We start from the raw sequence: 13178 nt of genomic DNA, 5'->3' as shown, positions 1-13178 counted from the left end.
AAATAAAATAGTTTAAGATCGTGTTTCAAAAATGATTACATCCCAGTGAATGTTAGGAGAAAACATGAAATAAAATTGTAATGAACAGGAATTCACCAGAGTTTAATCAGCCATCACACAGGTGGCACAGGATAATTGACAATTGAGTGGTATTTAAGAAAATCCACTCTCATAATGCTGACAAAATAGCACCACATGAAAAAAGAAATTTCACAACAACTGAGAAAACACGAAGAAAATAATTTCTTTGCACAAAAAAGATCAGTCATAAGAAAATTAGTAAAGCAGTGAATACTGTTATTCAAAAAGGGTGTTCAAAAATTCAAAAAAGGATGGACTTTTAGAAATCTAGGCTGTCCACACCTCAAGAGCATTTTGTGATAAAATATGTTGAAGAAAATCGCTATGCAAGTTCAGCACAGTTAGCTAAATCATTAGAAACTCAAATTGGACTAAGTGTTTCCCATGACACCATATGACATATGCTGAGTGGTATGCATGGCATGAAGGAAGCCACTTCTGAAGCCCATGCACACAAAAGCCTGTCATGTGCGGTCATTAATAAGGGCACGCTTTTTATCCATTTATAGTACATTTAAAGTGAAATTTCTGTAAAACAAGTTATGTCCTGTTTTAACGTCCTGTGTTATAGCAGCAATAAACAGTCTGTTCAGAACCTGATGTTGCTATAGCAGTGATAAGAAGGACCAATCTTATACCAATCCTTCTCATCATTACTTTTCTGTTACTCAACACTCTTGCTTTTTTCTCTCTCCCTACTGCCATATTTTCTTTCTCCAGGCTCAGGCAATACAAATTGGCCCACATCCAAGAGACTAGAAATTTCAGAGGACAGTAAAGAATGAATGCGCATCAGAGGTGAATGAGACTAAAGTCTGCACTTAACGATCTTCCACAATCAGGGTTTTTTTTTCGATCTTCAAACAGCATTCAGAGCAAACCCACTTCGGAGCTCTTTATTGTCCAGGTCAAATTCACTTAAAGGGTACGTAATCATACAGTACTGGGAAGGGTTAGTGATAGCGAGAGTAGTGTAGTGTCTGTAGGGTAAAGTCTGTATGTCTCAGGTGGAGGTAGTAACCCCCAAACTCCAGCATTAGAGCCCTCATTGTGGGGCGAATGGGTGACGACTCAGCAGCATAGTCGCAAAGCCAAGGCTAACACTAAGGCTTGCCCACGGGACCACCACTCCCCTCCACATGCCCAACAGGTTTGCTCTCCTCAGTGAAGCACCTGCTGAGAAACTGGTTATAGGAAGAAAGGGCTCTGGTTATAGGAGACTCTCTTAAGGCATGTGAAATTAGCTAGGCTTTTTGGGGCTCCAGCAGTGCACATCAGGTGTATTGCAGGAGCCAGGGTGCCAAACATAGCAGGTAATCTTAGGATCCTAGGCAAGCATAGGTTCTCGAAGATAGTCTTCCATGTAGGTGCTAACGATATAAGCCTTCGTCAGTCTGAGGTTATTAAGAGTAATATTGTATCCCAATGTGATGTGGCGATATAGCTTACAGCAGGTTATGGTCGCTGAACTGCTGGATGTCCAGGTGGTGCTCCAAAAACAATGTGGGAGCTCGTTTGAGGGCAAGGCTGGCCTGTTAGGATGGGACGGTGTCCATCCCACTCGGGAAGGTGCTGCTCTCATTTCTTGTAGCATAGCACATAGTCTTAGAGAAGGTCTAGTTAATAGGTGACAATCCAAAGCCAGGGCCAGAGAGCAGACAAGCAGGCTAATCCGACCGTCTGCTAGCTGCAAAGAGTTGTCACCCAGGGTTCACAACATTGAGACTGTGTCTGTTACCCGAGCTAAACAAAAATGTTTTAACAATCAGAAAATTCGCTTTAGTAACCTGATTAACATTAAACTAGATCATAGTTGATCTGAAGCTAGGACTGTTAAATATAAGATCTTTCATCTTAAGCACTTATTATTAAATAACTGATTACTGATCAGGAGTTTAGAACATAAATGCCTTCAAACTAAATTGGCAATATTTCAGTTAACGTGGAAGGAAAGCCTTCTGAGCTAAAAATACTCAGAGTACTCTCTGCGCATCTCTCTGCCCTAATCGAAGATAACAAAAAACAATCCTAAATTTTTTAGTACTGTAGCAAAACTAACTAGGAATAAAACAGCTGTAGAAAAGCACACCCTCTATATGCAGCAGCAATGACTTAATGTATTTTTACAATGGAAAAATTGATAATATCAGGCAAAAAATTCAGACTATTAATTTAACACCAAATTATTTGATTAGATAACCCTTTCGATAATAATAATTCTGATCAGAGCTTAGAATGCTTCACTCCACTTCAAGAGCCTGATCTAATTTCACTAATTTCATCTTCAAAACATTCAACCTGCATACTAGATCCCTTGCCTACGTGTTTTGTTAAACAGATATTACCAGTAGCTACTGAACCCCTTCTAAAAATTATAAATTCTTCCCTTAGCACTGGCTATGTGCCTAAATCTTTTAAGCTAGCAGGTATCAAACCCATGATTAAAAACCCAGACCTCGATCCCTGTCAGCTGTCTAACTATAGGCCAATATCAAACCTGCCCTTTATCTCCAAGATCCTAGAAAAGGCAGTAGCACAGCAGTTACACCTACATAAGAATAACATTCATTCATGACCTCATCATAGCACAGAGACAGCACTGGTTAAAGTGGTAAATGACCTGTTACTGGCCTCTGGTCAGGGTTGTCTCTCCATGCTGGTGTTACTCGATCTAAGTGAAGCTTCCGACACCATTGACCACACCATTCTACTTCATAATCTAGAATATGTTGTTGGTGTTAAAGGAACAGCCCTCTCCTGGCTCAGGTCTTATTTTACTGATCATTATCAGTTTATAGATCTAGATGGTGACTTCTCTATGCATACCAAAGTTATGTTCTGTGTTCCACAAGGTTCTGTCTTAGGCCCACTGCTTTTCTCCTTATATATGCAATTATATTGCAAAACAGCCTGGGTGCAATTATTCGTAAACATGGTATTAGCTTCCACTGCTGATGCCGATGTTTTCAGCCTAGTCAGGTGAGAGACACCAGCTTATTATAATTGAAGAATGTGTAAAGGACATTAGACAGTGAATGCTTATTAACTTCCTCCTGCTTAACTCTGATAAGACAGAGGTGCTTGTACTAGGACCACATGCAGCTAGAAGTAAGCTTTCTGATTACAGAGTAATGGTGGATGGTCTTTGTTTCATCTTGTCCAGCAGTAAAAGATCTTGGTGTGATTATTGACTCTGGTCTTTCGTTTGAAGCTCATGTAGATATCACTAGGGTAGCCTTGTTTCATCTCAGAAATATTGATAAAAGATAAGAAAGAAAGAAAGAAAGAAAGATAAGAAATATAATGTCACTTCATGAAGCAAAACTTGTTCATGCTTCTGTTACCTCTAGGTTGGATTATTGTAATGCCTTACTGTCTGGATGTTCCAGTAGGAGCATAGGCAAGCTCCAGTTAGTCCAGAATGCAGCAGCTAGAGTCCTAACTAGAACCAGAAGATATGAACACATCACTCCTATCTTAGCCACACTACATTGGCTCCCAGTGAAATTTCGCATTGATTATAAAATCCTGTTACTGACCTATAAAGCACTAAATGGTCTCGCACCGCAGTACCTGAGCGATCTTTTAGTCTTGATCTGCCACGCCTATTCCGATCAAAGGGTGCAGGTTATTTGGTAGTACCTCAAGTAGCAAAGGCTACAGCAGGGGGCAAAGCTTTTTCTTTTAAAGCCCCACAGTTATGGAACAGCCTTCCAATTAGTGTTCGGGATTCAGACACAGTCTCAATGTTTAAGTCTAGGCTGAAGACACATTTGTTTAGTCAAGCTTTCAATGTTTTTCTTAGGGAAAGGAGCAGATCTGGGAGGTTCATGGGCATAGAGTGTTTGGTGTACTGGGAGGTTTGGATGCTGTCGCCTTACCACCCTCGCAAGTCACTCAGGTTTGCTGACTGTGAAGTGGTTGGACGCTTTATGTCCCGGGAAGCTTTCATGTCTGTCTCTTTCTGGCTCTCCCTTTTAGTTATGCTGTTATAGCTAGTCTTGCCGGAGTCCCTGTCTGCACTTTACACATAATCTACATTGTCTTTAAACATCACAAGATCACAAGCATACTTAATATCTCTCTCTCTCTCGAGCTGTACATCCTGAGCTCCCAGTGTTCTGAGTTTCCAGTGTGACCAGCTCTTCCCCTGGTTGGTGTCTTGTCGCTTGGTGGTGCTCATTGATGCTGTGGATGGATCTGTGTGGACAGCCTGTGACCAGGAGACAGCCGTGGACAGAGCCACTTGGGGACTATCACACCATCACAAAACTGCCGTTACATCTGTCAGCTTGTGACAGCAAGGAGCCCTTGGTTGCTGCAAGGAGCAAGGAGCCCTTGGTTGCTGTTGTAGAAAGGGCATTATTTAGTTAGATTTACATTTACTGTTCAGTGTCACCCAAATGAGGATGGGTTCCCTTCTGAGCCTGGTTCCTTGCCACCGTCACCACAGGCTTGCTCATTAGGGATAAAATAGGGATAAAATTGTAATATTTTATATATTAATAATACTAATACTAATGATATTAGTATTTGTAATGCAACTATAAGATTATTCAAATTCCATTTTATGTCGGGTAAAGTCTCGAAGTTGAGATCAAGACACAACTTGAAGTAGGCTATCAGCTTTAAAACAAATAGAAACCTGCCATTATCCATGAAGAAAAGTAAAGAATGCATAAGAAAAATGGCATCACAGATGATGTGTACAGGAAGACATTCCTCTATCTTGCAATACATGTTCATAACCCTTTCTCAGTCATTCTTCCAGTTAAATTATCTATTTACTCTGTCCAATTTCTTTTTTTTCCCTGTGATTCCAGTTCCACAGGCTCAATCTCTTAAAGAGTGAAGAAATTTGCTCATCACCTTGCTGTGGGATGAATGAGAAAAAGGGCACTAATATTAGGGTAATTCAGCACTGGCACCTGTCTTGGGTTTAAGGAGTAATCAGAGACAAAGACAAGTTACATTGGAAATACATGGAAAAAAAAGAGATGTACTTACAGCACAGTCAGTCGACTGTTCTGAATGTACATCTCTTTTTTTAATCATGTATTTCCAATGTAACATACACTACCAGTCAAAAGTTTGGACACATCTTCTAATACCATGGTCTTTCCTGATGTTTATTTCTTTCTACATTGTAAAACAATGCTGAAGGCGGCCGAAATACACAATAATCTCGTTTGAACAGTTGATATTGAGATATGTCTGCTACTGATGCTCTGTAAAGCCTTCATAACGGCTCTAATCTGAGGTGCTGTTAATTGGTGATTTCTGAGGCTGGTAACTCTAAATGAACTTCTCCTCTGCAGCAGAGGTAAGTTTTGGTCTTGCTTTACTGGGATGGTCTTCATGTGAGCCAGTTTCATCATGGTGCTTGATGGGTTTTGCAAATGCACTTGACAATACTGTTCTTGCAAGAACTATTCCAGAACACCTGACCTTCGTGTCTTAAAATAACAACTGGCTGTTGTTTTTTGTTGTCATTACATATGGATTACTTAAGTCCATGTGTGTTATTTCATAGTTTTGAAATCTCCAGTATTGTTCTAGAATGTAGAAAATAAATCCCTGAACAAAAAACATTGAATTAAAAGTTGTGTCCAAACTTTTGACTGGTAGTGTATGTTATGTAGATATGACTCAAGAAATCTGTCAGTCCTTTAAAAATACTTTATCCTATTCATTGTTTAGCAGAACACCATTTCAATGCCTGTGATTCAGAATTTTCACTTTGTATTGTTCCTATTTTTGCTTATGTGCACTAACTGAGTCACATGCTACCAGGTGGAGGGGAAAGAGTCTTCATTTTTATCTACCATATCCTGTCTTTGCCTGTCACTTTTGTCAGGAGCAGGTCATTCACTGAGAAAGAAAAGGCCATGTCTTCAAATCTCTGTGAAGGAAAACAAAATATTAACATTACGAAGAACTTAGAGACGAATTCACCAAATATAATGTGTATGATTGATTTAATCCAGAAAATGCACTAAGAAGGACCTTAAGGCTAACATGTTTAAACTTTACATACAAGTTTACAATTATGTTGAAAACTATGTTAAAAAGGTTTTATTTGTTTGGTAAAACCTGATAAAAAAAGTATTTATAAAAAAGGTACCTGTGCTTGTGGTCATTGTCATGCTAAGATTTTAACTCTTGTCCTGTCAAAGTACAGCATGATAAATGAAAATTTTATGTATTTTATCTATTGTATCTATGAAATGAAAAGTCTACATTTTTGGTCTCATTCCAGTATTGGAATTTCTTATACTGTTTGTCATGCCCTGTTTCATTCTGCCCTAATGTTGAAATCTTATTGACATTTAAAAAGATATCAATAGTTTTGGGGTGGGAGGTGGGGGCTAATTATATTAATATTGTTTACTGCATTTGCCTCCAAAATGATTGCAAAATGTCTCAGAAATCTGTAATTTATTTTGTATATTCTCCCTTGGGTTCTGAAAAGATACATTTATGTTATAAAGATATATTTTTATACAGCCTACACTATATAATACATTATATATGGCTGGAATATTTTACTATTTTTACTTTGTGTGTGTTCCTTCAAGAAAAATGGTCCTGTATACACTAGAAATGGTGCTGTGTGTATATGTCTGTCTCTCCCATGTATTTCATCCCCCCTTTTTCCCGCCCTCAGTCAGTCCTGGGCTCCCCCGTCCTGGCCGCTTTCCAAAACACAAAAACACAACGGCCCCTCTGCTTCCCTCCCTCTTCCTCCTCTCCACGGAAAGGGGGAAACCACCCTTCTCGGTGGCTCATGGAGACCCGTACAAACCCTACTCGGTGTGAAAGCCCTCTCTCGTTCGTCGTGTTAATATAGCTCACCAGTTACACTACCAAACTAAACGGACCGCGTGTGTGCATTTACTCACCGGGTTGGGAAATGGTCCATGCGCTCTGACCAAATGCACAGACCACACACGCACAACGCCGTGGGACTCCCACCAAGTAGTTCACCAATTTAAATAGTTATAAACTTAATCGACACTGAATAAAATTCGAATGCAAACTAGTAAATCAACTCGACTGCAGCGAGAGTATTGTACAAAATGCCCGTGTTTCGTGTTTCAGCGACATGTTCGACAAAGGAGTGTTCAAAAGATCTATATATATATATATATATATCATACCCAGAAAACGGGTATTGCAGCTTGGCCTACCTTTAATTCATGTAATGAGTCCCGGGCTCGTCTCCGTTCGTGCGTTAACTGTTCCGAGCTCTCTTCTCTTCGTCGCACTTCGGCTCTGCTAAACCACACAAGAGGACAAAGAGGCGGTTTAATACTAAATTACACGTGTTGCTGTTACACGGCCCATCGGATTACAAAAGTCTACTTTTTTAAGTTATCTCATCCCCTTCCGGTTGTCATTTGCCGCCCTCTCCGTTCTCTTTTATCAGCCGTGTGGCGCTCGCGCTGCTCTCGCGCACACACCGATGTGTCAGTCTGAAATGTCGGCTGCTTGTTCACACTTCGAGATTCCAGCTACATCTCGGGGCCGTGCCTATCTCGTCAAGCATAGTTTCATTATACCACATTTGACCTCAGGTTTACATACATGGTTAAGATTTATGTATTCCGAATTTGATTTTGAGCAATTTATTGTTTTGTTTAAGATGTTTTTGCAGCAACTGACAGCTCTCTATACACCCGATTTCTATCACCATAAATTTACCATGTTCTGCTATAAATAAACGATTTAGGCTACACCCACTATAAAACTGTCTCGAGTTTTTCAGGGTGTTTATTACAGTAAAGATTTATTACCACACTCTGATACTACTGATAGGGATGGTTTGTCTTTTCAGATGAAGCCTTGAAGGTTTTCTTAAATCCAACACTGGGTTTTCCTTTCAAAGAATTTCAGTCAGAATCAGGATTTAAAAGTGTAAGCTATGCAAAGTATCCTTTAGGAGCCAATTTCTTTTACTTATATCAATGCAATGCAATGCAATGCATTATGCAATGTTTATCACATTAAACTCCCAGGATTTGTTGGTGTTACATTCCCCTTAATTCCCTCATTCCATTCATCCCCTGAAAGTAAAGGAATAGCAAAGCTAGTTCTTTAATTTTCTTTTTTGCTAGAAACTGAAGGGATTTGGGTTTGAGATAAAAAGTTGAAAATGAGATTATAGGTCAGAATTTTATTTGGAATGAATAGAGGTAAATAATAAGGAATGAAGGAACAAAAAAGGTAAATAATAAATAGTAAGAAAGAAAGAAAATGAAAGTACAGAACACTTAATCTACTGTACTGTAGTAAGTTAATGTATAATAAATTGGGAATTATGGGTTAATCATTCAAATTAAAACTAAATTGTTTCTTTCTATCTTTCTAAGGTGAAACCTTAAAGGTTTTAAATAAAACCCTTCATGTTTTGACATCATATGGACTTTCAAGACTGTTTAGGAAGTTAAAAAAGCTATTTTACAGATTCCCCCCCTCTCTTTCCCCAATATTTGATTTTTTATCTTGCTCTCCATCGCATTTCTTCTCTGTAGATTATATCATGAAATTTGACAATTTATGTGCTAATTGTTGAGTGGTCTGTTTTAAAGGGTGTGTTTGTGTGATCACTATACCAGGGTGCTAGTTTTGTCTCTCTAATGATTTTTCTTTTAAGTGCAGCTACATTATCTAGAGTGTAGCAAAACATTGACTAGTCCAATGGTGATCCAAAAATGGTTGATAGCTATGGGAGACTGATAAACCTCTCTACAGTAGCAGACATGAATGTACGGTTGACATGGTAATGTGGCAATATTGTGACTAAGACACATTTTAAATGAGATGAGATAATGGCCTGAGATAGCTTCAGACTATGGACATGACTACATTTTTCTATTTATTCTGAATGTTAGAATAAATTAAAGAGTGCGACTACCCTTATAGGGACCCTGTTATATTCTCAGAGATCTCCTGGATTAGCAAAATGAATGTTAAAGATTAATGCTTTGTCATAGAAACAACTTGAGTTATGATTTCACAAAGGAATTCAATATATAGCCTGTGAATCTGTTAACAATTAGTGGAATCAACTCAGTTTACCTATTTTCTTGGAAATGTTTTATTTCTTTAACGGTTTTTGTGTGACAACTAGATCATCATCATAAATAACACACATCTTCTCCTGCCAATTAAGTGAGTCTGATGTTTATAACTGTAGCTGGGAGGATTAGCTTCATTTAATACTGCAAACTCATTTCTTTTAATCCACATTTCTGTTAAAAATCGTACATTGAACAATAATAATTCTGAAACAGTAAGCACTTTAGATATGACATCTAATGTTTCACAGTCTTGTTTCAGATCAGTTCAATTTTTCAATTCAATTTATTTGTATAGCGCCTTTTACAATGAACATTGTCTCAAAGCAGCTTTGCAAAAGAAGATAAACAGAGAAAGGAGAGGAGAAAAAATAAAATAAAATAAATAAATAACTAGAAATAAAAATAAACTATTAAATTAAATTATTAAACTATTTTATCCTTATTTTATCCCTAATGAGCAAGCCTGTGGCGACGGTGGCAAGGAAAAACTCCCTGAGATGATATGAGGAAGAAACCTTGGGAGGAACCAGGCTCAGAAGGGAACCCATCCTCTTTTGAGTGACACTGGACAGTAAATAATGTAACTATAACTGATTAATGTTCTTTCTATAACAGCAATCAATGGCCCATGAGGAACTATTAGGTCAGTGTAGTTTGAGTTCATTATAGACACTAATTCCTTGCTGTCACAAGCTGACAGATGTAATGGCAGATCTGTGACGGTGTGAAAGTCCCCAAGTGGCTCTGTCCATGGCTGTCTCCTGGGTCACTGGCTGTCCACACAGATCCATCCACAGCAACAGTAACCACCACCAAGCAACGAGACTCCAACCAGGGGTAGAGGCAGTGGTTTAAAGACAATATAGTTTATGTGGAAAGTGCAAGTCGGGACTCCGGCAAGACTAGCTATGACAGCATAACTAAAAGGGAGAGCCAGAAGGTGACATATGAACACCCGGGACATAAAGCGTCCAACCACTTCACTTCCAACCACTTCAGTCAGCAAACCTAAGCAACTTGCGAGGGTGGTAAGATGACAGCATCCAAACCTCCCAGTACACCAAACAGTTTATGCCCATGAACCTGCCAGATCGGTTCCTTTTCCTAAGAAAACTATACATTGAAAGCTTGACTAAACAAATGTGTCTTCAGCCTAGACTTAAACATTGAGACTGTGTCTGAATCCCAAACACTACTTGGAAGGCTGTTCCATAACTGTGGGGCTTTGAAAGAAAAAGTTTTGCCCCCTGCTCTAGCCTTTGCTACTTGAGGTACTACCAAATAACCTGCACCCTTTGATCGGAATAGGTTAGTAAGCATCCACTAATATAATGTTCTTTACACATTCTTCTATCTTAATAAGCTGGTGTCGCTCATCTGACTTAGCTGAAACATAGCTGTGTGTCATCAGCATAACAGTGGAAGCTAATACCATGTTTACGAATAATTGCACCAAGGGGCAGCATATATAGGGAGAAAAGCAGTGGGCCTTAAACAGACCCTTGTGGAACACCAAACATGACCTTGGTATGCAAAGAGAAGTCACCATCCAGATCTACAAACTGATAATGGTCAGTTAAATAAGACCTGAGCCAGTTTGAGTAACATGGAGACAACCCTGATCAGAAGCCAGTAACAGGTCATTGACCACTTTAACAAGTCCTGTCTCTGTGCTATGATGTGGCCTAATTCCTGACTGATACATTTCATAAATGTTATTTCAATGCAGGTATAAGCATAACTGCTGTGCTACTGCCTTTTCTAGGATCTTGGAGATAAAGGGCAAGTTTGACTGTTTTTGTCTTTTGTCTGTTTTTTTAATCAGGGGTTTTATAACCCCTGATTAAAATGATTTAGGCACATAGCCAGTGCTAAGGGAAGAATTAATCATTTTTAGAAGGGGTTCAGTCTTTCACATCTTTCGGCAAGACGTGGGTAAAGGATCTAGAATGCAGGTTGAATGTTTTGAAGAGGAAATTAGTGAAATTAGATCAGTCTCTTGAAGTGGAGTGAAGCATTCTAAGCTCTGATCAGAAATAGTTATATTATCTAAAAGATTATCTATCAAATAATTTGGTTTTAAGTTAATAGCCTGAATTTTTTGCCTGATATATTCATTGAAAAAATTCATGAATGGCTTGATGGAGCTGGCTGGGAAGCAAGGAAGAGATCATTGCAGTAGTCCAGTTTTTAGATAAAGTAGATAATAGATAGCCCGGACAAGTAGTTGTTAGATAGGGTCTGGTTTTCTTGATCTTATGCACAATGAACCTACAGGACCGTGCAATTTTTGAAATGTGGTCTGAATGACTAATCACGTTCACTATATAAGGTTTAGAAAAACTTCTAACTTCTAAAATGATTCTGTTCATAACTACAAATACAAAGTACATGCTAGTAATATAGGTGCTTTACTGTAAATTTAATTCTTCTAAAATTAATCATAATCTTAAGATTAGTATAAATAGGTGATCATTTTCATTAAATATTACATGTTTTTAGAATTCTAGTTAGAAATTAAAAATACAAGACAATAAAATTTACTAAAAGAGAATGGTGAAATTGGCAAAAGAAAAAATAACCACAAAATTTCTACTTAACTAAGCGCCTAATTCTAAAATAGTGATAGATAAAGGAGAGTGATGTGTGTGGGGGAGAGAGAGAGAGAGAGAGAGAGAGAGAGAGAGCGAGAGAGAGAATGTTCTGCTCTGGAGCTTTTGTTTGTGTGCATGTTTGTGCTGAGCTTATAAATGTGAGCCAGGTATGTGAAACAGCAATGGGGATAAACTATCGCAGGGAATTCAACAACTCGCACATGGCGGATGGAAGGTGATAGGAACTATTATTTTTTCCAGTGACAAATACATTCTATAGCACAGTAATATTCACTGGAACAATTTTATGGAGTTAGGAACTTATTTAAACAGATCACTGACTACTAATAATGTTAGTAAGAATAAGGCAGAGGTAAAAAAAAAAAGAGAAGAAGGAGAGATCATACAGTTTGAACATAGTTTAGTTTGCATGATCAGTTTAAATAGAGAAAAGAAAAAGAATAAGAAAAATCCTAACAAAAAATAATAAAAGGCTTCTGAGCACTACAGTATGTGCTGTGTCCACTAAATATAGACACAAGCAGCGATCAGTTAGAACCCAGCATTCCTTGCAAATAGCACTCCCAGTGGCCAGTTTCGGCCAAGATACATAAAACAGTAACTGCTCAAAAGAAAGTAAATTCCATAAAGTTTGTGTAAACAAATTAAGCTTAAACATTTTTACCATTCATCTTATAAGAAATATGCTTGGATTTGTGTTCACAAACATAAGTAGTACCCCTCAGTGTTACTGAATTTGAGTGAGATTACATCAGATAGTATTTGGTCTATGCTTAACACTAACATTAAAATTTAATGATGGCTAATTGTTAATTTTCAAGTGCCTGCTAAAACTGGCAGTCAACTGTTTAAGTAATTAGGTCATCATCAAAATTCCAAAAATAGTTGGATTACCATATCATATTTCAGGTTAATTGGACTTATGGTTCCCGAGAAACAGTTATCTGACCTTAGCTGCCCCTATGGATGACCACACCTCTCAAGTAACCTCAGAACCTTGTCCTGTATGCCATTACTCTTTGAATAAAAACTTTATAAAAGATTGATGTATTGTGGCCATAACCTTTACAAGGTACAGACTTTTAAACCCTAGACAGCACACAAGACCATCTTTTATATAAAAGTGGTTTAAAAGTCTGTACCTGTTTCAATGTTATTGAGATTTCATCATAATTACTGAGAGAAAAAAAACTTTGTCTGGCAGTGCAGACATTATATTGGGAATATGTTTCTCGTCTAACTTCCCAGATACTCTGGTATCCTGCAAAATTTGATAAAATGTGACACTCATCCCTGGTGAATTGTGATGAGATGAGTAGGGATAAGGATAACCAATTTTCTCAAACATTACATGCCTGCTTTTTTGTTCTCTTTTTATTAAAAATGACACAAGAAAATG

At 38.1% G+C, this 13178-nt stretch overlaps 1 protein-coding gene and 1 long non-coding RNA gene across 6 annotated transcripts in view; one reads left to right on the top strand and one right to left on the bottom strand.

The window, feature by feature from the left end:
* The window catches only part of LOC131362280 (histone demethylase UTY-like), an 87688-nt gene extending 83746 nt beyond the window's left edge, over positions 1–3942 (top strand). For 4 of the 5 annotated variants that reach the window (XM_058404205.1, XM_058404211.1, XM_058404209.1 and 1 more), the window contains one exon: positions 802–982. In XM_058404205.1, the coding sequence (XP_058260188.1) occupies positions 802–840 (39 nt within the window). In that variant the 3' untranslated portion in view covers positions 841–982. Of the gene's footprint in view, positions 1–801 lie in introns of all 5 variants that reach the window. The other variant, XM_058404204.1, reaches the window with a different exon arrangement.
* On the bottom strand, positions 938–7265 carry LOC131362282 (uncharacterized). Its single transcript, XR_009206154.1, has 2 exons — positions 6206–7265; positions 938–5983 (listed from the first exon to the last, which is right to left on the bottom strand). It is a non-coding gene; the product is annotated as an uncharacterized LOC131362282 (long non-coding RNA).
* Between the last annotated feature and the right edge of the window lie 5913 nt (positions 7266–13178).

This window comes from Hemibagrus wyckioides, linkage group LG11 (assembly GCF_019097595.1).
Source record: "Hemibagrus wyckioides isolate EC202008001 linkage group LG11, SWU_Hwy_1.0, whole genome shotgun sequence".
Classification (NCBI taxonomy): Eukaryota; Metazoa; Chordata; class Actinopteri; order Siluriformes; family Bagridae; genus Hemibagrus; species Hemibagrus wyckioides.
This window is presented reverse-complemented; position numbering and strand designations above follow the sequence as displayed.